Consider the following 27,573-nt stretch of genomic DNA (forward strand, 5'->3'; position numbering starts at 1 on the left):
ATAACTTGGGCAGATATACACAACCGATATCAATCAAAGATTAGGGTCGAGGATGATCAGTTGGGAGCCCTGTATGGCCCCGTGCATCAGAACAGGACAGCTACTAAAAACCAAAGGGAGATCGACAAAGAACAAAGGTCGAACAGAGACCGATATCAACCGTACGTCGCAGATCGGATGAACAACGGTTCATCACACAATACAGTTCGGAACAATCGAAGGATTGATCGAGGGCAAAATTCTCGGGGACTTATGAGCAAGAGCGGCTTTGATAAATATGCCGACCCTATAGAAGCACCTCGATTATCAGAATATAACTTCAGTGCTGGTGCATCCGTCATTGTGTCGGCTATCGGATGCATCAAAGACACTAAATGGTCTCGACCCATGCAGGTCGATCCTGCCCAAAGGAATCCCAATCAAATGTGCGAATATCATGGCACTCATGGCCACATAATTGAAGATTGCATGCAACTAAGAGATGAAGTAGCCCGCTTATTTAACAAAGGGCACCTTCGGGAATTTCTGAGTGATAGAGCGAAGAACCATTTTAAAAATAGGGATTTCGACAAGCAAAACGAGCAAGAAGAACCGCAACACGTCATTCATATGATTATCGGCGGCGTCGATACCCCTCAGGGACCGGTGCTCAAATGCACTAAAACATCGATTGTGAGGGAAAAGCGATCTCGAACTCAAGATTACACACCCATGGGGACTTTGTCCTTCGAGGATGAAGATGCAGAAGGAGTCATCCAACCTCATAACGATGCACTAGTAATATCCGTACTCATGAATAAAACTAAAATTAAGCGTGTGTTAATCGATCTAGGTAGCTCGGCCAACATCATCAGATTGAAGGTCGTAGAACAGCTCGGCCTGCAGGACCAGATCGTACCCGGAACTCTGGTTCTATACAGATTCAATATGGCATGTGAAACCACCAAAAGCGAGATAATCCTACCAATAAAAGTGGCCGGAACCATCCACGAAACAAAGTTGCACGTGATCGAAGGCGACATGAGATACAACGCCCTTTTCGGAAGGCCATGGATCCACAACATGAGAGATGTACCTTCGACCCTACACCATGTCCTCAAATTCCCAGCATCGAGAGGTGTCGAAATAGTGTACGGAGAACAACCGGCCGCAAAGGAAATGTTCGCCGTCGAGGAAGGAAAATCAGTATCCTCGCCTTCGACGATAAAGGGATCGGGCTCAGAATCATAACGGAGCACCAAATAGCAATCACACACGTCGGCTTCGACCCAATCAAATAAGCAGAAGATCGAAGAAGATGATGATTAGAGGATCCCTCGATCCTTCGTGATCCCCGATGATTCCGACGCCACCAAATCAATAATTGAGGAACTAGAGCAAGTCATACTAATCGAGCACTGGCCCGAACGAAAGGTATACATGCGAACGGGGTTGAGCCCCGAACTCAGGAAGAAACTTGTTCGATTTCTTTTCGATAACATTGACTGTTTTGCCTGGTCCCATTTAGATATAACAAGGATCCCACCGGGCATAACGACGCATCGGCTAAGCTTGGACCCTAGGTTCAGACCGGTGAAGCAAAAAAGAAGACCCCAGTCCGAGGAAAAACACGCATTCATAAAGGACGAGGTAACCAAACTTCTCAAGATAGGGTCCATTTGGGAGGTGAAATATCCTGAATGGTTAGCCAATGTGGTTGTAGTGCCTAAAAAGGGGAACAAATCATGCCCTAAAGATTCCTTTCTGCTGCCCAACATCGATCGCATGATCGATGCCACGACCGGCCACGAGATCCTCACCTTTCTCGATGCCTATTTTGGGTATAATAAAATCCAGATGAACCTGGAGGACCTGGAAAAGACCTCATTTGTAACCAAATATGAAACATATTGTTATAATGTGATGCCCTTCGCGCTAAAAAATACGGGGGCTACTTACCAACGCCTAGTAAATAAAAAGTTCGAAGAACAAATAGGTAAATCAATGGAAGTTTATATTAATGACATGCTAGTTAAGTCCCTGCGCGCAGAGGACCATTTGGCCCACTTGCAGGAAACGTTCGAGATTTTGAGAAAATACAACATGAAGCTCAACCCCAAAAAATATGCTTTCGAGGTCGGTTCGGGCAAGTTCCTCGGCTTCATGGTGTCAAATTGGGAAATCGAGATTAACCCCGACAAAATCAAGGCCATCGAAGACATCGCCATCGTGGACAGCGTGAAAGCTGTACAAAGGCTAACGGGACGGATTGCAGCCTTAGGCCGATTCATTTCGAGATCATCAGATCGAAGTTACAAATTTTTCTCTCTACTCAAAAAGAAGAATGATTTTGCTTGGACACTAGAATGCCAACAAGCATTAGAGGAACTAAAACGATATCTATCGAGCCCACCACTACTTCACACTCCAAAAACAGACGAAAAACTTTGCTTGTACTTGGCAGTATCGGAAGTCGCCGTAAGCAGTGTCCTAGTTCGAGAAGAGCAAGGTACGCAATTTCCCGTTTATTATATAAGTAGGACCTTAGGAGAAACGGAAACTAGGTATCCGCACCTAGAAAAATTGGCACTTGCACTGTTAAGCGCCTCTAGAAAGTTAAGACTGTACTTTCAATGTCATCCCATATGTATATTAACCGCTTACCCACTTCGTAATATTTTGCATAAGCCTGAACTATCATATCGATTGGCCAAATCGGCGGTCAAACTCAGTGGGTACGATATCGAATATCAACCCCGTACGACCATCAAGTCTCACATGTTGAAATCAGGTACATCATCGAGGATATGGATCCTTTTTACGGACGGGGCTTCGAACGTGAAAGGGTCCGGGCTAGGCATAGTTTTGAAACCACCCACGGGTAACACTATTAGGCAATCTATTAAAACTATCAGGTTGACTAACAACAAGGACGAGTATGAAGCCATGATTGCAGGTCTCGAGCTAGCTAGAAACTTGGGAGCAGAAGTCATTGAAGCCAATTGTGACTCTTTGCTGGTGGTGAGTCAAGTAAACAAAACCTTCGAAGTTCGAAAAGGTAGAATGCAAAGGTATTTAGACAAACTGCTTGTCACTTTGCACCATTTCAAATAATGGACTTTACGGCATGTTCCACGAGAACAGAATAATGAGGCCGACGCGCTTGCGAATTTGGGATCGTCGGTCGAGGTAGATGACTTGGGCTCGGGGACTGTTGTTCAACTTTCGAGATCGGTAATCGAAGAAGGTCACGCCGAGATAAATTCTACAAGTTTAACCTGGGATTGGAGAAACAAGTATATTGAATACTTAAAGAGCGGAAAGCTCCCATCGGACCCTAAAGATTCTAGGACACTACGGACTAAAGTTGCTCGATTCATGTTGGCTTCGGAAGAAACATTGTATCGAAGGACATTCAATAGACCGTTGGCAGTATACTTGGATCCAGGAGATACCTATTACATCCTACGGGAAGTGCACGAGGGCACTTGCAGGAATCACTCCGGTGTCGATACATTAGTTCGAAAATAATCAGATCAAGGTATTATTGGATCGATATAGGCAAAGATGCGAAGGAATTTGTTCGTAAATATGACAAATGTCAAAGGTTTGCGCCAATGATCCATCAACCCGGAGAGCAACTTCACTCAGTCATATCCCCATGGCCGTTCATGAAATGGGGAATGGATATCGTCGGCCCTCTGCCATCGACCCCAGGTAAAGCCAAATTCATTTTATCTATGACTGACTATTTTTCTAAATGGGTTGAAGCGCAGGCGTTCGAGAAAATAAGAGAGAAAGAAGTTATAGACTTTATTTGGGATCATATCATATGCCGATTCGGGATACCCGTCGAAATAGTATGTGACAATGGAAAATAATTTGTTGGCAGCAAAGTAACAAAATTCCTCGAAGATCACAAAATAAGAAGGATACTATCAACACCATACCACCCAAGTGGGAATGGACAAGTCGAATCAACAAACAAAACTATCATTCAAAACCTAAAGAAGAGGTTGAACGACGCTAAAGGATAATGGAGAGAAATCCTGCCCGAAGTCCTTTGGGCGTATCGAACAACATCAAAATCCAGTACGGGGGCGACCCCATTCTCCTTAGTATATGGGTTCGAAGCATTGATACCAGTCGAAGTAGGTGAACCCAGTACCAGATTACAATTCACGATGGAAGAATCAAATAACGAGGCTACGAATACCAACCTCGAATTATCGGACGAAAGAAGAGAAGCTGCTCTCGTCCGATTGGCCGCCAAAAAGCAGCGAATCGAAAGATATTTTAACTGAAGAACCAAGCTCCGCCATTTCAAGCCCAGAGACTTAGTGTTAAGAAAAGTCACCATCAATACCCGAAATCCGAACGAAGGAAAACTAGGACCAAATTGGGAAGGACCATACCGGGTTCTCAAGAACATCGGAAAGGGATCGTATAGGCTCGGCATTATAAACAGCAAACAGCTATCAAGCAGTTGGAATGTGTTACATCTGAAACGATACTACTGCTAAGGTACGATCCTTCCATATTCATTTATATTTCAAAAACTGACCCCTGCAGAAGTCCGAACAATAGCTAAGATGGACCCATCGCTTGAAAGCACGCATTGCACTCTTTTCCCTTATACCGGTTTATCCCAAATGGGGTTTTCGGCAAGGTTTTTAATGAGGCAAACTATGATCGTGCTGCATTTACAACAAGTATCCGAGGCCTCCGTTCAATCGACCTCGAATACTGGGGGCATTAGCCCCCAAATATATCAAGTTCTGATACAAGAAAGTTATTTCGCAATAACGGGGTTACAGTGGGAAAAGTTGTAAGAGCCAAAATGGTCAAAACGAACTATGCTCATGTAGTTGGCCCGAACCCAGATGCGAAACATGAACACATGTATACCGACTTATATCCAAGAAAAATTCCTCTATTTGGATATTTATTATGCAATCAGAATTAAGATAAACTCGACCATTACGCCCACGGGCTACATTACTTCGAGTTCGAATCATTCACTCGACGACTAAAGCCTACGGACTACTTCCATTTCGAGTTCGAGCAAGTACTCACTCGATCATTAAGCCCACGGGCTACATTACTTCGAGTTTGAATCATTCACTCGATGACTAAAGCCTACGGGCTACTTTTATTTCGAGTTCGAGCAAGCACTCACTCGACCATTACGCCTACGGGCTATATTACTTCGAGTTCGAATCATCCACTCGACGATTAAAGCCTACGGGCTACTTCCATTTCGAGTTCGAGCAAGCACTCACTCGACCATTACGCCCACGGGCTACATTATTTTGAGTTCGAATCATTCACTCGACGACTAAAGCCTACGGGCTACTTTTATTTCGAGTTCGAGCAAGCACTCGCTCGACCATTACACCTACAGACTACCTTACTTCGAGTTCGAATCATTCACTCGATGACTAAAGCCTACGGGCTACTTCCATTTCGAGTTCGAGCAAGCACTCATTCGATCATTAAGCCCGCGGGCTACATTACTTCGAGTTCGAATCATTCACTCGACGACTAAATCCTACATGCAACTTTTATTTCGAGTTCGAGCAAGCACTCACTTGACCATTACACCTACATGCTATATTACTTCGAGTTCGAATCATCCACTCGACGATTAAAGCCTACGGGCTACTTCCATTTCGAGTTCGAGCATGCACTCACTCGACCATTACGCCCACGGGCCACATTACTTCGAGTTCGAATCATTCACTCGACGACTAAAGCCTATAGACTACTTTTATTTCGAGTTCGAGCAAGCACTCGCTCGACCATTACGCCCACAGACTATATTACTTCGAGTTCGAATTATTCACTCGACGACTAAAGCCTACGGGATACTTCCATTTCGAGTTCGAGCAAGCACTCACTCGATCATTACGCCCATATGCTACATTACTTCGAGTTCGAATCATTCACTCGACGATTAAAGCCTATTGACTACTTTCTTTTCGAGTTCAAGCAAGCACTCACTCGACTATTACGCCTACAGGTTATATTTCATCAAGTTCGAATCATTGACTCAACTAGTAAGCCTAAGGGCTACGTCACTTTGAACAATCAATCATAGAGACTACAAAGTCCAAATTTGATTGAATTGTTAAGATCCCTATGAAAAAATTTGTAAGGCACGTATAAAATTTTCACAAATCGGCCCAGTTGTCTATATACAAAAATTTCTACATGATTGATTACAAACGTAAAAAATTATGAACTAAGTTCCTGATCATCCTCAAGGGCGTTTGCTTCTCTGTTAGGCTCTTCCCCATCCTCAGATCCACTCTTGCTACCGTCATCATCATCATCATCGCCATCAGAAGCCAAGGCTTCAGGTTCAGCTTCGAGCTTTTTAGCCTTTTTTATTTCTTCAGTAAGGTCGAAACCTCGAGCGTGTATCTCCTCGAGGGTCTCCCTCCGAGACCTACATTTAGCAAGTTCGGCAATCCAATGTGCTCGAGTGTCGACAGTATCCGCCGCCGCTCGTGCCTCCATCTGAGCAGCCTCGGCATCAGCCCGATACGACAATGGACTTATCCGCCAAGATTTTCGACGACTCAACCTCCGCCTTGGCTTCAGCAAGCCGAGCTTCAAGCTCCTTGATCCTCTTAGATTGAGACGAACCCTTTTGCTTAACATTTCGAAGCTGAACATCAGGCAATAATAAGTTGGTCAAAATGGTCTCTTTTTCCGCAGCCAGGCGGTCGATAGTCTCCTTCCACCGATTACATTCAGCTTTGATTTGATCGAATTCTTCCCGAAGTGACCCGATCTTTTCAACTTTTTGCTGCAGCTGAGCTAACGAAGGGTTAACTTCCACAGTTGAGTCAAATCTATACTTTAACAGAACGAGGCTCACCTGCTTATCAAGTTCGGCCTCTTCTTCACAAGCCTTAGCCAATTCCGCTTGGATGTCCTTTATAGCCTCGTCCTTTTGGCTGCATAGAAGCTGCAAGGCGTCTCTCTCCCCCGATACCTTCTGAAGCTCGACCTCACACTAGCTAAGGTCGACTCGAAACCTAATAATGGCATGCACAGTAGGGAAAGAACATGAGTCAAATTCGAAAAAGAACAAAGAAACCAAGTATAGTAAAATCATTACCCGATTAATGAAATGTTGGGCCTCTTCTAGTAGAAGATAAGTATCCCTAATATCGGAAGCATCATCGACTCCAGTAAAGAAATCCTGGAAGGGATCCCCTATATTAGAGCCTCCGCACATATCGGGGGTCTTCAATTCTCGAGCTTCCTTTAACGCCTCCTCAGAAAAGGTAGGAAGGGAAGGCGAATAACCCATTGTCATAGCCCCAAGCGAATCACTCGGGGGCATTCCGATCAAGACTCGGGATCCCGGGGCCAACCCCGACCGGTACACCCGCCATCAGCTCAGGAGCTTTGGTGACCTCGATAGCTCTCGCAAATCGGATCACCAAAGCCGAGGCACCTCCTCCTCGTTCTTCTTCTTCTTCTTCTTCTTCTTCTTCTTCTTCTTCTTCTTCTTCTTCTTCTTCACTCAGTCGTTGGATCGAGTTAATCGGAAGAGCAATTGCCTTCCTCTTCACCCTTCGAGTTTTGGGCTTGGGGCCCTTTGACCGAGAGGCAGCTTTTTGCTTCTTATCTCTTCCCGATTTAGGGACCGGGGACTTGGTTCCTTCTTCACCGCTCGAAGGCCTCAAAGCAGCGTCCTTGGTTACACCTGCATGAAAGGAAACCGGTAACGAATGGAGCACAAAGAACACTTCGAAGGAAACGAGAAGCAAAACCTTACCATGGTTCTTGGCTTCCCATCTACCTTTTGCCAAATCACGCCAAGCGCGTTCGGCATAAGAGGAAGTCGAGGCTAACTTCTGAACCCAATCCTCGAGGTCGGGCACCGCTTGTGGCATCTAAGGGGCAGCTGTATATCCGAAAGAGACATCAGAAAAAATTGGGAAAGGATACGAAAAGCAACGTCTTATGAGAACCACTTACGGTCGAAATTTCATTCCTCGGGGAATGGAATCTTCTCTTCCGGAATAAGGTCATAGGTCCTCACCCGAATATAACGCCTCATCCAACCCCGATCAAAGCCTTCGATGCCCGACTATGAAGTCTAATTAATCCTCGAAAGATTTGAGGCCGATACAAACGTATGAGGTGATTCAGGAAAAATTTCAGCCTCCGGCTTTGATGGAAAAGAAGCGAAGTAGGATTACTATACGCCATAGAGAGGGATGAATTTGACCGAGGGTGACCTGGTATCTTTTGCAAAAATCGATGATCACCGGGTCGACCAGACCCAATGTGAAGGGATTAGTGTAAACACTTAAAAAACCATCCACGTGGGTGATGGCGCTTTCTTCGGGGTTGGAATTTGCAACACAACCTCGGAACCCCAGTTGCAGTCTTTTCTAACGGCCTCGAGATGACCCTCCGTCATAGAGCACATATACATCAACACGTGCTCGCATCGACCCGGGACAGATGAAGGATTCTCAACCTTAAAATCAATCTTCAGAGTACACGGGCCGGGAACGTAGTCATAGGTGGACGTCGAAGAAGAAGCTTTCTCCTTCTGAGGTACAGTTTTCGAAGTTTTGGCCATTGATATGAGAGGAAGAAAGACAAAGGAAAGTGAAAAATTGATGACACCAAAACTTTGGTAGCAATGAGATAGAAAGAAAAGATGAGAAAATTTGGGGGAGTGAATGCGTAAAGGTGGTAAATGTTAGATGGAAGAGTTATTTATAGGCTCGCATCATGACGGTTCAATATGAGAGGTGGCCGACCGCCATGTGACACGCATTAAATACCTTGAAAGGCTAAATCGATGGGACAACTATCAGATACATCATAATCAATCCCTGTTAAAACGTCGACTTATGACCCGATCGAACCACAAAAAATCACATTTGCATCCACCGCATCCTTCGTGAGATTTTGGGAGTGAGCTCCGAAGTTAGTACTAACGAGTCTCGAGTCCGAAGGTTGCTCGAGGAGTCGGCTCGATAACCTTATCGAGCCCGTGACTGAATCGATCCGCAAGACACTGTTTCGAGGTCGGAAATGCGCGACGCCCATCCCGAAGGTCGAACTCGAGCCAAGACTGAAGAGCTCGACCCAGTAACGAGTTCGAGCCAGTATCGAGCTCACACACAAGAGCCGTTGCAACCGCACCAAGAGAGAGAATCTTGGCGGGAATCGAGGAAGAGACAAATCATCATGAGTCCTCCACTATATGCTTTATTTTATTATTTTTTGTAAAGACCCTTTACTATAAAAAGGAAAATCCTTGTAAGCTATGTAGAGACAGAACACACGGAATAGATTGGAACAAAAAGATCTTTTCTCATATACAAAGATATCTCTTTGTGCTCGTTTTACTTGATCTTATTCATTCTTTGTGTTCATCATTATCATTCTCATAATTAAAATACTTGTATTGTTATCTTTATATCAAAGGGTATTACGTATACTTAGAATCATACATAAATTTAATATTATTCGATTTTTCGGGTAAACAGATATATAAGGCCTTCGTCTGCAGAAAAATTGAAAGCATTTTTTCTTTTTTGTCAAACACCTCAAATTAGAAAAAAAGAAAACAAAAATTTCGGCCAAATAGATTACAAGTCTTCATAAAAAATTGAAAAACTCACATCGATTATGAATATAAATTTTGTTCTCAATTTGCAGTTAGTAATTGGAGAGTTGCAACTTCAATTTACGCGGGACATCAGTATATAAAAAAAAACACATATAAATTATTCTCTCCGTCTCAAATTATTTATGATTTTATCTTAAAAAAATAATAATTAGGAGGTATTTTGATAATTTTATCCTTATTTATATTTTATTAGTATTTGAACAATCATAATATTATCTTATACTTTAATTGAAGGTATTTACACTTTTGAATAATTATTACTAAGTATAAAATAGAAAAAATAATTAAGTTTGCTTCTCAATTTGTTCCTTCCCCAGAACCAGACCAGACTTCTTACCTCTAGATTCCGGCCGGCGATGCCGGCTATCCATAACCCTTACTGGTTCTGCGCTGCGTCTAATAATAACCCGTACTGCTCTCTCTCGAGCTTCAGCTTCCCTAAAACCTTCACATTTTCGAGCTCCTTATCTCCACCTCTCAAATTCGTCTCTATTAAGCCTAATTTGTTCCCCGTTAACCGGAAACGACGGCGCTTTGTTAGTGTTAAATCTGTTGCGAAGTCGACCAGCTCCGACCTCTATTCAGTTCTTAATGTCAGTAGAAATGCAACGCTCAAAGAAATTAAAGCATCTTATCGCAAGCTTGCTCGCAAGGTATAACTCCTCTGTTAACTTACTATTATATTAATGTATGTTATGTATGTCTAAGTTTGGTTTGGCTATTCATATGTTAGTTGTTAATTGTTATTGTCACCTTCCTTGTTGCTTATACAAACTTTGTGCTTGAATGTCTTTGATAAACACATTTCTGTCTTGTGGCATTTTCTGCTTCTGGAATATGAACACTTCTTTGCTTGGAAACAGTATCATCCTGATGTGAATAGAAATCCTGGAGCTGAAGAAAAGTTTAAAGAGATTAGTGCTGCATACGAGGTAACATCCTGCTTCCTTTCCCCAACACTTCCCTTTCTTCTCTGTTGGGGAATTTTATGTTGAATTGATTATTTACTGAGATTGTGAAAAGCTGCTTGTTGAAATGATGGGATGCATCCAACTTGCTGAAGATTTACTTCTTGGTCTTTTCTTTCATTGTTTTCGATTTGATTACAAAAGTGTATTATTAGGTATTATCAGATGATGAGAAGAGGTCTTTATATGACCGTTTTGGCGAGGCAGGGTTGCGAGGAGAATATAATGTGGCTGGTAGCGGTGCGCAGGGGGTAAGATCGTGTAAAAACAATTTATTTCTGCTACTTTTGGCTATGTTAAAAGTACTGACCTTTTATTTATGTTTTCATATTTTTCTTCATGATGACTGATTTCTGTTCCCGCGTGATTATCTGATCTTTAGGTGGACCCTTTTGAAATATTTTCTGAGTATTTTGGAGAGTCAAGTGGCTTTTTTGGAGGAAGTGGTGGATCAGGAGGCTTCAGCTTCGATTTCAGGAATATGGGGAGGCAGGATCTCGATATTCAGTGAGTCTCCATGGGCTTTTGCTTCTGAAACTATGTATATCTTAATATCTTGGTCTTGGTGATATTTGGATATGTCTCATGCAGAAAAAATACAGTTTTCTGATTATCATTCCCATTGCAGTTATATCTTTCACTGGGTAGCTTCATTCTCCCCCCTCCCCCCCCTCCACACAAAACAACAACAACAACCCAGTGAAATCCTACTAGTGGGGTCTGGGGAGGTTAGTGTATACGCAGACCTTACCCCTAACCCGAGGGGTAGAGAGGCTGTTTCCGATAGAACCTCGGCTTAATAAGACGAAAAGAGACACAATATCAGTACCATCAATAAAAACCTTAGAAAGAAATAGCAGCATCACAAGAACATAGATGAAAAGCAAAACAATAACCAGTAGATAAAGCCCAACACTAAGAGAAATGAAAGAGTAATGTGAACTCAAACATTAACCACTTACAGTTTAAGACAAAACCCTAACAGACTAGCCTCACTCTAGCGCGCTGTAGAAATATGCACAACTAGCTCCTAACCTACGACCCTAATGCTCGACCTCCATAACTAGTGTGTACGCAGACCTTACCCCTACCCCGAGGGGTAGAGAGGCTGTTTCCGATAGACCCTCGGCTTAATAAGACGAAAAGAGACACAATATCAGTACCATTAATAAAAATCTTAGAAAGAAATAGCAGCATCACAAGAACATAGATGAAAAGCAAAACAATAACCAGTAGATAAAGCCCGACACTAAGAGAAATGAAAGAGTAATGTGAACTCAAACATTAACCACTTACAGTTTAAGACAAAACCCTAACAGACTAGCCTCACTCTAGCGCGTCGTAGAAATATGCACAACTACCTCCTAACCTACAACCCTAATGCTCGACCTCCACAACTTCCTGTCTAGGGCCGTATCCTCGGTAATCTGAAGTCTCGCCATGTCCTGCCCGATCACCTCTCCCCAATACTTCTTAGGCCGCCCTCTACCTCTCCTCGCGCCCACCAAAGCCAGCCGCTCGCACCTCTTTACCGGTGCATCTAGGCTTCTCCTCTGAACGTGCCCGAACCATGTGAGTCTAGCTTCCCGCAGCTTGTCATCCACGGGGGGCCACTCCCACCTTCTCCCGAATATCTTGATTCCTAATCTTATCCATCTTAGTGTGCCCGCACATCCACCTCAACATACTCATTTCTGTTACTTTCATCTTCCATACAATATAACCGGTCTAACCGTCGCTCTATAAAACTTACCTTTGAGTATCAGTGGCACTTTCTTGTCATACAGGACTCGAGACGCTGACCTCCACTTCATCCACTACGGTGAGTGACATCTTCGTCGATCTCCCCATCCCCCTGTATAACCGACCCAAGGTACTTGAAACTGCCCCTCTTGGGATGACCTGTGATCCAAGCCTCACGTCCAATCCCGCTACCGTCGGCTCGACGTTGAACATGCACTCTAGGTATTCCGTCTTAGTCCTGCTCAACTTGAAACCCTTAAACTTAAGGGCCTGTCTCCAGGCCTCCAGCCCTCATTGACGCCGCCTCACGTCTCATCAATCAGAACAATGTCGTCAGCAAATAACATACACCATAGCACCTTCCCTTGAATATGGCGTGTCAGTGCATCCATCACCAGGGCAAATAGGAATGGGCTGAGCGCAGATCGTTGGTGTAACCCCATAACAACCGGGAAATGCTCCGAGTCGCCTCCCACTATCCTAACCAAGCAAAAGGATGAGTTTCTACTACTTCTTTATAGTAACATTCATAGTTGAGGCGAGTTTTTAGCTCTTATATATTGTTGGGTGAAGGCTTGTATAAGTTCCTTGGCTTTACCTGCATCAGTGAAATAGAAGCAAGAATATTGAGGAAAAGAAAACAGAATAACTTCTCCATCAGCTTTGTTTTGATATTATGTTCGAAGTAATTGAGGACGAGAGGAAAGATTGATTTGTTCTTCCTTCGTAGTCTGTCTTTTTCATTAGCTGAATATCTGGTAATGAATTTATTTCTTGTTTCCCAGTTATGACCTTGATTTGAGCTTTGAAGAGTCTATATTTGGAGGGCAGCGAGACATCGAAGTACCTTCTCTCGATGCATGTGATAGTTGTGGCGGGACTGGTGCTAAATCTAGCAGTTGTGTTAAAGTCTGTTCTGACTGTGGCGGAAAAGGAGGAGTGGTGAAAACACAGAAAACACCTTTTGGAATAATGTCTCAGGTAATTTCACATGCTTGCATGAGAAATTAGTAATTGTTGCATGCTATGGTAAATCACTTATTTTGTTATTCATCTTCTTTTCATGTTACAATCTAAACTGATTTCTTGTTGGATATTCTATTTCTTGATGGCTTTTTTTTCTTCTCTAAAATAACATTTGACTGAAAAGTTTGCAAGCTTGTATTTTTGGTTGATTAATGGACATAGTTGTTATCATTGAGGGATTTCTCGGCATAAAAATTATACACTTTTATTTGATGTTCTCTACCGCTCCCTTTGTGCCAAAAGCACAGTCCTACTTCCTTTTTAGCTCATCCGAGTATAGTGTCCACTTATCATGGGAAGAAAAATCCAAAACTCCCTTTGACCATTTTCTTAATCCACTTTTTACCTGGCACAATCATTAAAATGATGGTTCAAATTTTGCACCCAAGGTTGTGGCCTAGTATTAAAGAAGTGGGTGCTAACCTTGGAGACCAAGGTTCAAATCTCCTTTTAGACATACAACACTAGGCGATTTCTTCCCGTTTGAAGCTTTGGTGGTAGAGTTACTTGGTATGTGTGTTGTGGGAGGTGGTAAGTACCTGTTGACTTCTGTATTTTGGGAGTATAGGATAAAGGAAAGTTGTATTAAGAGTAAAAGAGGGTCCCATATAATTTTTTGTATTTATAAAAATGCATTAAAACTTTCCTTTTAGATGGATTGGGCATTCTTTTGGAACAAAGCAAAACAAAAAGTAAGAAAGTTAAAATGGGACAGAGGACATTTTCTAGAACCCGAAAAGCTTTACGAGACTCTCTTTTGTTCTTCTCCATATAATTCTATCCATTATTTGCTCTTCAATAATCTCAATATATGACCGGACATGTCTCCATATACTAAATCATTAATACCTTCAGAAGATGATTAAATTTGGAGGAGGTATCACTACATACTTTGCTGAACCTTTTATTTTTTCATTTACATGATATGATTCAAAATTTCAAATATATCAGCAATCAACTGGTACATATTATTGTCATCTCATATACTATTTTGAACTATATCGCCACTGGATATCATGGCAAGTTTTATGACCATTTCAGATTAACTGATATGATGCTACTGTCTTTCACCTATGGGCAAGTAATCTATACTACAGTTTTGAGATAGTGGAACTTTCAAAGAAGATAAGATTTTGCTCTGCTCACTATGCTTATTTATTCTGCTGAATGATTGTTTTTAAGCAAAAAAAAATAAAAATAAAAATTCTCTCTGCACATCTGACCTGTGTGTTATTTTGAACAACTTGCTGCTGTCTATATCTTAACTTTCAAAGAAGATAAGATTTTGCTCTGCTCACTATGCTTATTTATTCTGCTGAATGGTTGTTTTTAAGCAAAAAAAAAAAAGAAAAAAGAAATTCTCTCTGCACATCTGACCTGTGTGTTATTTTGAACAACTTGTTGCTGTCTATATTTTAGTCTGCTGGTCCTTGACTTGCTTTCTAGATGCTGATTCATGTTTTCAGGTATCTATGTGCTCGAATTGTGGAGGTAATGGAAGGATAGTAACTGATCATTGTCGAAAATGTGGTGGCCGTGGTCAAGTACAATCAAAACGAAGTATCAAAGTGGTTGTTCCACCTGGAGTTCATGACGGAGCCACAATGCAAGTTCGAGGAGAGGGTAACATTGACAAGAAAAGGTCCCCCCTTAACTAAAGCTCCTAAGTTCATGTGATTAAGTAGCCTTCCCCTATTTTCATGTAAAAACTTAATGCTTTGACCAAAATTGTCAAGTCACTAGAAAATCTGCAGTATATGCAATTTGAACTTTCAGTTTACTTGAACAAATACATTGTATCGTGATTATAAGAAACAGGTTCCTCCGAGTCTAAGTGCATGTTTGATTTGCCTGCTCTGCTTTAGATGTTGCTGCTTGTTATTAATTATTTATATGGTGTTAATGTCATGCTTCTCAATCTTCAATATTCTGATGTATGTCCAGTCTTTTGATACTATGTGGATACTTTCTAGACTGTGAATGCTCCTCTTTCTGATTTGCTGTTAGTGTCTCCTGTTTCATTCTGTGTTGTGAAACAAGTGCAATAGATCATAAGAGTGAAGAAGATTTTGAGGAAATCTGAGTCACAACTTGAAGCATGTCCTCATTAATAGCTATAAACTTCTTTAAGCAAAAGTAATTCCGAAAAGTCCAAAGGAACATGGGCTAAGGATCTAGCTTTTAGTTGTTTTGCTTATTGATATGCCCAAACTCCTTAAGGTTTTTCCTCTCACCTAGGTTAGAAAGTGTAACTTTCTATCTCTTTTTTCTGTTTCTCGTTGCTAAATTTTTATGGTTCTTTTGGGGGAGTGGGGTGGGTGTTCGAAAGGCCTCATCAAGAATAGACATCAATGTTTTTCTCTTTTCGCTATCATCCTCACAGCTTAATTTGGTCTTCTTCGCAGTAGTATAGCTGGTGACCTCTATTTGATCATCCACGTCAAACAAAAACGTGAAATTTGGAGGGATGGTCTTAACCTGTACTCAAAAGTAGACGTTGATTTTACTGAGGCCATTCTGGGGACAGTTAAGAAGGTAATAGAAGCATTACGAAAAGCTAATTGTTTTTTTTTCCTCTCTTAAAAAGGCACTGTTTAAAGGCTATTAAGTTTTGAAAGGATGGCTAGCAACTTTTTATTCTCCTTTCAGTCGTTCCCCATATCTGTTGCCTGCCCTGCTCTCCCCTTCCCTTACCCCAAGCAACTTGTGTTTCTGGGCATTTTAATATGCTCTGAAGTGCTTGTAGATGGTTCCTTGTAGATATAATAGCGATATTACTTCTTAAAAGAATCACATCCTGGGATATGGCCTTATGGATGTCTTTCTTTTCCTCATAGACTCTTGTTTGGACTCCTATAGGTGACAACTGTAGATGGTATGAAAGATCTTCAGATTCCTCCTGGATGTCAACCTGGAGAAAAGATTAAAATGTCAAAAATGGGAGTGCCAGACATGAATAGATCTTCAGTGAGAGGAGATCATCTTTTTCTGATAAATGTTCAGATCCCGAAGAATCTCAGGTTTGAATTTGTTCATATAAGCTTTCAGATACACCCGTAGTTCAATTAATCAGTTTGGATGGGATAAGATGCCCACATCTATTTAACTGTAAAGGGCTTCTTAATCCGCAGAATTCTCTTTTGTGCCAATTTTTTCTGTGAATTTTGACTAAAGTTCTTTGCTAAAACCTCATCAACACAAGGTCCTGTATGAGCCATCAACTTTCTTATGTGATTAATCAACATAAGAAGCAGAATGTTGAAGTTGGAATAAACCTGAAATGTTCCTTTCCGAAGTTAATTGAAAAGCAGTTATTCTTATGAGACAAAATATATGCCTTAGCTTCTTCCTTTAGAATTACATTGTCTATATATGTTTAGTCTGATCTTACAATTCAGGATCTATCATACCAAAACAAAAAGGTAGGAAAGGCGTTTTGATTTGTCGCCTTACCTCTTTGGAAGTCCTTAATTTATCTTCCGCCCAATGTTGCCTCTTTCACTAGCATCTTACATGAACGTGCATCGTTTGTGATCTGTTTCTTTCCTTGTCACCAGAAATATCTTATAGGCAACCTAATAAAGCTCTTCGTGTCTTGCTTGTATTTTCTTTAAAAGAAAAAACAAGAATTATTCATTTTAACATAGGTCTGCTAGATAAGTCGGGGCTGACAAAGTCGATACTTTCTACTCTTAGATTTAGTGTAGCTGTTTTGTTTAATTACTATACATGTGGTATAGTAATTGGGTAGGATACCATCGATTCTGCCTAAGATAATTGACTTCAAGCGGATCTGAAAGGGAACCGGGTTCATGTGGTCAACCTCTTTTTTTAAAGTAACGTAAAGTCTGAGTTGAATAATTTTCTATGTTTGCTTGTTTCATCTAAAATTGTTCACTGATATGTGTCATGTTCAATAATCTGTGTTCTCTTCTCCTATGTCAGTGATGCAGAGCGCACCTTAGTTGAGAAGTTGGCTTCACTTAGAGCAACATCGAAGCAGTATTCAGTCTCATCTGGTGGTATATTTTCTTATTCTTTCTTCTTTCTTTTAAAGAGTCCAAAATCTTTGTTTGATGAGAGGAAGAATTTCAGTCAGAGAACCATATCAGAAACATAAAGAAGAAAAATTCACTCAGAGAAGTGTGTCAAAGGCAGAGTCACAATCGGCAAATTTGAGCACCTGTACATGGCATGACCCAAATAAGGGTTATGTTAGAAACAATTACATCTATTGGTAGTGATAAAGTTATGGACATTGGGTCTAACAAAACCCCAAAAGCTAGCTCATGAGGTGAGGATTGCCAAGCTATATAAGGAGACCAAGTCCCCCATCCCTTAGCCGATGTGGGAGACAACACCCCCGCACGCCCGGGCCTGCCAACTAGAGCGTGGACAATATAATATGGGGACCCAACATTGGTGAAACAAAGAATTGGGATGGGTCCGGCTCTTATACCATGATACATATATGGACATTGGGCCTAACTTAACCCCAAAAGCTAGCTCATGAGGTGAGGATTGCCTAAGCCATATAAGAAGACTAAGTCCCCCATCCCTTAGCCGATGTGGCAGACTCAACATGTATAAGGAGGGATCCAAAGAAGTGAACATGCTAGAAGAATTGTAGTACTAGCAACTTCTGGTTCTAGCGAAGCCTTTAGCTCTCATTCACTCTCTTTAATTTTGTTTATTACTGGGTTTGCCAAATACACCTCATCCACTCCCTTCAAAAGTACACCATTGTCTTGGTCTACCATTTGAACCTAAAATAGGGCATTGTCTTGGTCTACCATTTGAACCTAAAATAGGGAACCCTGCTAGATTGAACCCTTCAGATATAATTTCAGATGTGATATCAAAAAGCAAACTTAGCCTCATTTCTTTAACGCACTCAAGTATGCAATGTTTCAAAGCATGCCATCAACCCTTGCCTTTTATTTTGTTTGATGCACTTAAGTTAGCGAAGTTATTTGTTTCTAGTATGTTACATTAACCATGTTCACTAGTTTCTTCATTCTTTACCTTTTAACTTTTATTAATAGGGATACCAAGAAATAATCTGGATGGGAATCTTGCTTTTGTAGGTGATAGTAAAGGCGCTGCACGTTTGTGGAAACCGATCAAAGACTTTCTGAGGTGCATTATATACTGCAATCATATCTCATCTTAAGACTGAAATGTCAACTTATTTTTTAAAAAAACATTAGTTTGTCCTTATTACACTGCTGATTTGATATTATCACAACTTGACCAGTATTTATGAAATGGCACACATGAAAATAAAGAAGAAAAAGTAAAAGCAACTAGATGAGAATCAAGTCCAATCGAAACTATAGAAGCTCTAGAAGGAATACCAAAACCTATACCACTCTCGGAGTTTTATGGAGTATTTGGATACTGAAAACTTACCGTTGTCTGTATTTTAATTTGTTTACTTATGGTCATTCGTCCACTTGTAGGATGGGGCGATCTGGTAGAAGATTTGCATCAATTGGCACGGACACAACAGCTTTTTGGAGTTTGAACAGACCATTACCTAGTTTTCCTCTAATGACATCACTTTTTGCTGTTTTATTTGGAACATGTATTTTTGCATTGGTTAAAGTTTGTTGTTATAAAATTTTGCAGCCAAAACGATCAGTGAAACCAAAATTCCTTCTTCACAGGGAAATTAAAGAGCAATAGTTGTGTTTTGTTGTAAAATTTTGCAGTTGAAACCAAAAAAATTTCTACACAGGGAAATTAAAGAGCAATAGTTGTGATATAGTGCTGGTTGTCTCATGCAATACATGAATTTGACATGATGGGAACAAATGTTCAACTCTTTTATCTATCATGCATTTTTCATTGTTTCGTTTGTCCTTTACTATTTATTATGTGTATTGCTCCTTGTCGTAGGGGATAGGCAGGTCAATTACTGATCGGATTGCTAAATGGTTTTGCATATCAGGTTATTGAATTCCCATGAGATTTGAGATATAGATGGCATTGATGCTTTCCTGTTATGTAAATGATCGATATTGCTAGATTTGCGAGTTTTGAGATGGCTTAAATTCTAATCTAGAAAGCAAGTACGAGTACTTTATTCCATTGTTGCATGGACTTTTCAAAATGTTATTGCGTCCGTTAGATCCTTCAAAAACGCATTACTTTTGGAGGATTTGCTATGCATCCAATTATATTTTAGAAAAGTCTGAGCAACATATTTAATTTTATCTTGCATGTTTTAGACAGCAATTTGTTTAAGGCAGAATTAATGGAAGCAGAACTGTTCCAAGAAAGATAGTTTTTACTGCTTCTCTGTACTTGTGCATCAGAAAAGCTCGTTTATCAATCATGAAAAATAGGAAAAAGGTAATTTAGCACAAGGACTATGGATTATGATGTGCTTAAACATAATCAATTAGCTCTTAATAAATTGCTAATCTAGGAACTTGTTTTAGTGGATAGTACATAAAGGGTTTGCATGTACTTATGTGCACTTTTCAGTTGTCTGTTGTGAAGGATAAGGAAAATTGTGTGGTGGCCGACAGTGAATAGAAACGAAGGCTGCAACTCCAACTCAAAAATAAAATCTTACTACTTATAAAGTTTAACCTTAACAGCTTGTCCATTTAAATAAAAAGAAACGAAGTAATGATAATAAGGAAGAAAAGAGAAAAAGGGAAAAAGCAATAACAGCTTGACACAGTTGTCTGTAGTACGAAGGTGAAGCAGTTGTGTAATGGTTGGCAAATTTATTCTCATAATATATTCTCGACAAAGTTTGTCATCCTAATTTACTCTCACCTAAGGTTTGTTCCTCATTATTAGCTTTATTAATATCCACCTCTATCTTTGGTTGGTAACTAAGATACTTCATCTAATCCAAATATCCAATCAATTTCTTTTCCTAAGAATTCACATAAGTAGGATTCCTTCCTATTAATATAACATTAGCTTTCTCAAATAACTTAATACTGTCAATTTGGTCGTTTGTAACAACTCCTTAGAAAATGTTTATAACTAGTGTTTGAAAGTAATAGTTGATACCATAGAGCTGTTGATGTAATTACACTCTCGTTTGTGTCAACTTTATTCTACACCTGCATCATGTCATTATGAAAATTTGATGTATATATATCATGTCTCTAACTATAATCATGCTGTCATGCCAACCCAAAAAATGAAGATGGCCCCACCCTAACTCACTCTCCCCACCAACAAAAAAATAAAAAATAATAAAAAATACAGAAGGGTGCTGTTATAAGTAAGAAAAGAAAGAAAAACTGAATGGAGAACTTTCTGATGCGAATGTAATTAATTCGAGCTTTAACGAGAATGGTGTAATAAATAAAAAAGACTATATCTCCAATCCATGTGAGGACGCAAAAGAAATATTCTTGCACTTTGGATTCAGATGCTAACTTTGCTAGAGGATAAGAATGTCCTTACATATACTTAATATTTCAATAAATTAGTTATTTCGGCCTTTGATCAATTAACCCAAAAACCCAAAATTTAAATATAAACTTATAAAGACACAATTAAAATGACTTTGAGGTACTAATGACTAAATTGTAAGTATCTGTCAATGTTCATTTCAATTAAATAACCTCAAAATTTAGCAAACAGTCACTCAAGCGGTCACGCCGCTCACCCTCATTTTACGGCCATTAATGAAGTGACCTATCCACCTTATTAGATTTTATACAGCAACATACACAGTATTATCCCACACCGTGGGGTGTAGAATGGTAGTAGACGTTATCCCTACTTTGTGAGGATAGAGAGGTTATTTTTGTTTGACCAAAAAGCGTAAATCTTTGATTAAACTAATTAATTTTATGTAATGAGGGATTAAGCCTAGTTGATATTAATATCCCTGGATTTATATCTAACTAACACAAATAACGTAGGATAGCGTTGGTGGGGGATTAAATGCAGTGTGCATTTAATATTTTAAGGGGAGTAATGATAGAAGAATATCAAGCAATAAATAACAATAAATGACATTAACGTAAATAAGAAGAATGATTCACCCAATATCGAAAGAGGTGGATGAATCTTCTTTCTCACAGTGATAAGTGATAGACAAATCCTAGAATATTGGAACTATTCTCAGATCTAATGGAAAAGTCAGGAATAATGGATGGTAGAATCTTATTAGAAAGGTAGTGTTTGTATCTTTTCTAGAGAGAGTCTTCTTCTCAAAAGATGCTCTTATCAGAAAGAAAAATATTACATACCTCTTCCCCTTATCTCTTTTTCTATGTATATGAGACATATCCCCAGTCAACCCTAAAAGTACCAGTACATACAATATTCAGCGGAATATTCCCTTAAATATCCTATTACCAAAACTAGTCGTTAGTACCGTCCTTGATACTTGACCTCGACCGTTATTGACCGCCCGACTACGAGCCCCGTTGTCCATTGGTCGACCTCGGCCACATCACTTTCCACAATACCACTCCATGCTAAATCCCGTTGAGGCAGATTTTGACCTATACAGTTAGTCCCTCTGCTTATTGATGTCGACCCTGGCGACCTCGATGAGCTAACTCTGTAAATTATGGTCGAGAAGTTTAGATGAGCGGGTCGAGTAGTAGCGTTTTAGACGGGGTGGAAACCTGGCCTTCCGTGAGCCGCAACCTAGGGTCATGTCGTTTCAGAGTGACATCATGTCAACATACGTCATTATTACGCATTTTTTCAATACCTTGCATCGTTTCCCGTGCCTCTGCCGCTTCGATTCCTGAGCTGGGTAACGATGGTTTGCTTTCTCGATATTTATGCCTGAACTCTTATAAATAGGGATACAAAATCCTTTGCCTTACTCTTTGTAATCTAAATATTGGACCTTCATACCTTCTTCTTCCTTCCTCATTCGGAATTCTTTCTCTTTTGATCTTACTTCCATATTCTTGCTTTCACTGATTCTGGTGGCTTCCACTACTCTTGAGTCTTCTGTGTTTACACCTCCTTTATTCATAAACAAAGATGGTTAACATGTCTTTCAGCTCAAGGGGAGGGGGGGTATCTGACCCGGTTCCCTTGGCAATGCGCATGCCTCCCCATGACGATGGGGTTGCCAATGTTGCGAAGGATGAAAGCTTTCTTACGGTGGAGGAAATAATTTTTCGTAACGAGAAGGCTCGATCTGACTTTTCAAAACCGCCCGAGGACGACCCTGAGGCCACGGAATCGGTGATGGACACGGTTGCCTATGCTAATTTCAAGGCAAAGTTCAAAATTCCGGCCCACATCGATCTGGTCGTGACGTGGTCCAGATTCATCGCCCTGGATACTGCGCATTCTACGCATATTTATTCTATGTGGGCTACTCATTTCCCCTTCTCCCATTGGCGGAGGAATTCTGCTGCTACTACGGTGTCTGCCCAGCCCAGCTTTCACCTTACATCTACAAACTCATCCGCATGTTGACGAAGTACGCGAAATTGGTTGGCCGCGGGATCTCTCTTCACCACCGATGCACCTCTTCGCGCCCAGTTTCTATAGGGGGACGATGTTACATCTTCGTCACCGAGGAAGTAAGAGTTTGATAGTGAAGATGGACGATAAAGCAAATCGTTGGTTCTGGCTTAGCTACTTCTACGTCAAGACCGATGACCTGGTGATAAATGCGAATAGATTTCCTGAGGCATGGAATTATGCCCGTAAGTATTTTTTTTTACTAAGCGCTTATTTCGCTCATTTTGATTGTAGCCTAACACTCTGTCTTTTCCTCGTTTAGCTGAGACTTCGCCCCCTCCTTTGGTTATGGATATTCATGACTGGGTTAGCCAGGTCTTGCCTCACACAATGAGGATTCGTGAATGGTCGGCCTTTATCAAGAAGTTCGGACCTAAGCTTTCAGCGACCGGTGAGTTTACACATTTTAAATCTTTATTGTCGTGGCCTTTTGGTTGCTTGCTTCATATTGTTTTGTGGGGATCGACCTCTTAATTTTTTTTTCTTCTATTTTGTTTTTATCCGGTGATCCTCGATGAGGTCGAAGGCCCCTAATACTGCGTTTCACCAAATGAATACTACAACGGGGTCCGCCCCTGCTATGATGTGGCCAAGCTTGCCCGACCATCCACTTCTATTCGGCCTCCGGTTTTGGCTAAATCAACTAGATCGTCGACGGCTTAAATACCAGAGACTCCGGCCTTTCCCTTTCTTTATTTAATAGATGAAGAGTCTTCATCGAGCAGGGAGGACTTGGTCCCTCGTAAAAGGAGGTCGGTGGACGTCGGCGATGGGACAATCCGAGCCATAGATTCTATAAGGAATGAGCGCGAACTGGACTCCGTTATGCCTGAAGACGGTGCAAATTTTCTGTCTGAGGTCCTGCCATCAGCAGAGGTCGCAAAGAGCGTACCCCTTCTTGATGCCAATGTCAGAACTGATGGAGTGTCCATAGAGGTTCTGGGTACTGTGCGGCGAGATGTGTCATCATCCTCGTGGCCCGTTGATGTTCCCACCTCGTTTACCGATGAGAGAGGTAAGGGGGTTGCTGAGGATGGTTACGAGACGGGCTCCGATATGGACCCTGAAGAGGTTAGGACGATGGGAGAAGGACTCACCCGGCTCGAGGTGAGATTGGAGGGAACCACGCGGACCATTGCGATCCCTCTAGACTGGGATATACTAGTTGATACGGAGGAGGTGGTCCCTTCTCTTGGTCCCCTCTGTTCCGATATGGAGGGTAAGACCCTTGAGAGACTGAAGGATTCCACATTGTCGAGGAGCATAGTCGGCCTTGCTCTTAGGGTAAGTTGGGTATTTCATTTGCATGTTCGTTCATGTCGAATTAGATTTTATTCTTACTCGCTCTGGTTTTCTTTTCAGACCGTGATCGTGGAGATCGAAAGCTCCTGCCGAGAGGAGAGGCGGAAGGCCATATTCCAAAAGATGGAGCAGAAATACAGCGAGTATCATGATAAGCACCGCGAGTTTTGCAGGCGGCTTAGTGGGAGTAGCAACTTCCGGGCTCTCTGAGATGAGCTAAATAGAAGGATGACGAATTGGTGAAGGTCATCGAAAAATGTAGTGAGCTCGAGGGGGCGTTGAGGGACAAGGAAGAGGAGCTCAAGGTGAGCTGGGGAGTCGAGGCCCAATGCGCCGACCTTCAAGCCCAAGTGAGTTCGCTGCGGTCCGAGCTCGAAGAAAGTCTAACCAAGGCGGATGCTCTGGGTGGTGATATCGCCGAGAGGATAGCGGACTTAGAAAAGTCAGAATCGGATCGGTTGGCAGCTTTGAGGCAAGTAGAGGCATCGAAGGCCGTAATCCGCATTCTTCGTTCAGAGCGGGCGAGTGATTTGGAGACGGCAAGGCTCAGAGAGGAGCGACTCGACGAGCTTATAGGGGAGTTGGAGAAAGAAAATCCGAGCTTTAATGAACGGGTTATCGCCCTTGAAGCCGAGAACTCCAAGTTGTTGGCCCAGCCGTCCTCTTCTGGTGCTTCTTCCTTTCCTGACATTCCGTGGGATCTGTATGAGATCTGGATCCACGCCAAGGCCCAACGGGATATATTTAGGGACTCGACAGCGGTGGGGAAAGTTTCTGAAACCGACTTCGAGGATGCTCGCGCTAAGGCACGCTCAGCTCGGACTGCTTGTGGCTATGATCCCGCTATGCCGGAGGCTGGTGATGGCGAGGAGGACATAGGCGTGGACGGGATTGAACAAGATGCTTGGTACGAGGATGAGTATTCTGAAGGCGGTGGCGATGGTACTGGCGGAAAGGTGGGTGGAGATGACCTAGGCGATCAGATAGATGACGTTGCTGGGTTAGGTGGCGAGTAGTTATTTTTCTTTCTTTTTGCATGTAAGTTTTGTACATTTTTTTGGGCATCGGTTCTAGCCTTTGTAAAGAATATATTTTATGAAATGCCATTTTCGCTGCTCGTACCTGACTCTTTTCCTTCTGTTCGGGCTTGTATGCCTCTTTCTTTTGTTTTTGCTGTTTGGTCGCTTTAGTCGTAAGAACTTAGTTTATGTGTGTTGAATGAGGTCAAAATAGAACTAAGTTTCGATCGCGGCCGGGGGCCGGTAGGTGTTAATTCGAACGAGGTCGAATGTAACCTATACTTAGTTAATTCGAAACGAGGTCGGATGTAACTTAGTTAATCCGAACGAGGTTGAATGTAACCTATACTTAGTTAATTCGAACAAGGTCGAGTGTAAGTTAATTCGAGTGAGATCGAATGTAACTTTTATTTAATTGTGGTCGAAGGCCGAGTGGGTGTTGATTCGAACGAGGTCGAATGTAACTCGTACTTAGTTAGTTCGAGCAAGGTTGAATGTGAGTTAGTTCGAGCAAGGTCGAATGTAACTTACTTAATTGTGGTCGGGGGCCGAGTGGGTATTGATTCGAACGAGGTTGAATGTAACCCGTACTTATTTAGTTTGAGCAAGGTCGAATGTAACTTACTTAATTGTGGCCGCGGGCTGAGTGGGTGTTGATTCGAACGAGGTCGAATGTAACCCGTACTTAGTTAGTTCGAGTAAGGTCGAATGTGAGTTAATTCGAGCAAGGTCGAATGTAACTGACTTAATTATGGCTGGGGCCGAGTAGATATTGAGGCAATGTTGCTCTGGAGAAAGTATGGGCGGACTTCATACATTTGTGTTTTGCTCATATACTTGGAGAAATTTACATGTTTTTCGGGTTGGCATTCCAGTCCCATCTTATCTAGTCCCTTCATTGGGCGACCTGGAGACGTGTTGAGAGGTTGGGTAATGAACTGACTGTCTAGTGTCTTCTTCCGTTCACATTTTAACTTGAAGTATCCCCCTTGTCGCCTCGTTAAAAACCTCCTTGAGAAAAACCCAACTGGGACAAAACTCAAGTGAGGGAAAAAAGAGTACGACTTGGAGAACGCTTTTTCTTAAAAGTTAAAGTACTTGAGATGTGTGATGTTCTAGTTGTTTGGTAGTAGTTTTCCTTCCATTGTTTCTAGTTGGAAAGACCCTTTGTTTGCTGTTGCTGTGATTTTGTATGGACCGTCCCAATTTGTTCCCAGTTTGCCTTCCTGCGGGTCTTTGCTTGCTTGTATTTTGGTTTGAGCACGTAGTCCGCGACTTTGAGTGGTCTGATCTTGTCCTTTTTGTTATAATAGTGCTCTGCCTGTTGTTTTTGGGCGATCATCCTTGTGTAGGCCATATCTCTCCGTTCTTCAGCTTTGTCGAGCTCTTGCCTTCTACTTTCATTATTCCTCGGCCCGCTCTCATGGGAATATCTCAAACTGGGATCTCCGACTTCGACCGGTATTACCGCATCAGTCCCATAGACTAATGAGTAGGGCGTCTCTTCTTTGCTCGTCTTCGGCGTTGTAGGGTAGGCCTAAAGCACTTCTGGTAATAACTCCGGCCATAGTCCTTTGGCGTCTTCAAGCTTTTTCTTCATGATGTTCAGTATTGATTTATTGGAGGATTCCGTTTTCCCGTTGCCCATGGGGTGGTACGGTGTTGAGAGTATTCTTTTGATATGCCACTTCTCAAAATATTCGGCGACCTTTTTTTCCAGTAAATCAGGGTCCGTTGTCGCAACTGATCTCTTTGGGGAGGCCGAAGCGGCACACAATATTTTTCCATATGAAGGCGATCACTTCATGTTCGCGTATCTAGGCAAATGCTCATGCATCTACCCATTTAGAAAAATAGTCAGTTAAAACCAAAAGAAAAATAGAAAAATAGTACGTTACCTCGCCTCGAAGAGAGGGGGCCGACGATGTCCATTCCCCACTTGATGAATGGCCAAGGGGAAGTGACCGAGTGGAGGTGCTCGCCCGCTTGATGTTTCATTGGGGCGTATTTTTGGTATTGCTCGCATTTTTTTACGAAGTTCGCGACCTCTTTTTTCAAAATAGGCCAGTAGTAACCTGTCCGTATGAGACATCTGACCAGAGCTCGACTGCCGGAATGAGCTCCGCAGTGGCCTTCGTGGGCTTCTTCTAGGACGCACCGCGTTTGATTCGGGCCTAATCATTTCGCCGGGGGCAGCCATACGTCCTCTTATAAAGGTTGTAATGAATGATGTTGTACGTGGCTGCTTGTATCCGAAGCTTCTTGGTTTCCTTTTTACCATATGGGAGTACGTCATCCTGCAAGTATGTAACAATACGGTTGCGCCAGTCCCAAGTTAGATTTATGGTCTTTATCTCGATTTGATCTATTGATGAGTGGAGGAGGG

The 27,573-nt window shown here is 41.8% G+C and overlaps 1 protein-coding gene and 1 long non-coding RNA gene across 2 annotated transcripts in view; one reads left to right on the forward strand and one right to left on the reverse strand.

Annotated features, from left to right (window-relative positions):
• LOC104085444 (uncharacterized) overlaps positions 1-12,275 on the reverse strand; it is a 191,330-nt gene extending 179,055 nt beyond the window's left edge. Inside the window, exon 1 of the long non-coding RNA XR_011415021.1 lies at positions 11,701-12,275. This is a non-coding gene — a long non-coding RNA (uncharacterized lncRNA). The remainder of the gene's footprint in view (positions 1-11,700) is intronic.
• Positions 9,941-19,156, forward strand: LOC104109766 (uncharacterized). The gene is made up of 11 exons (XM_009619126.3): positions 9,941-10,305; positions 10,516-10,584; positions 10,776-10,871; positions 11,003-11,127; positions 13,149-13,344; positions 14,856-15,031; positions 15,795-15,924; positions 16,249-16,409; positions 17,335-17,411; positions 18,477-18,528; positions 18,852-19,156. The coding sequence occupies exons 1-11, from the start codon at positions 10,009-10,011 to the stop codon at positions 19,075-19,077; spliced, it is 1,605 nt and encodes a 534-aa protein (XP_009617421.1). The 5' UTR covers positions 9,941-10,008; the 3' UTR covers positions 19,078-19,156.
• Positions 19,157-27,573: the final 8,417 nt, after the last annotated feature.

Source organism: Nicotiana tomentosiformis, chromosome 3, assembly GCF_000390325.3.
Source record: "Nicotiana tomentosiformis chromosome 3, ASM39032v3, whole genome shotgun sequence".
NCBI lineage: Eukaryota > Viridiplantae > Streptophyta > Magnoliopsida > Solanales > Solanaceae > Nicotiana > Nicotiana tomentosiformis.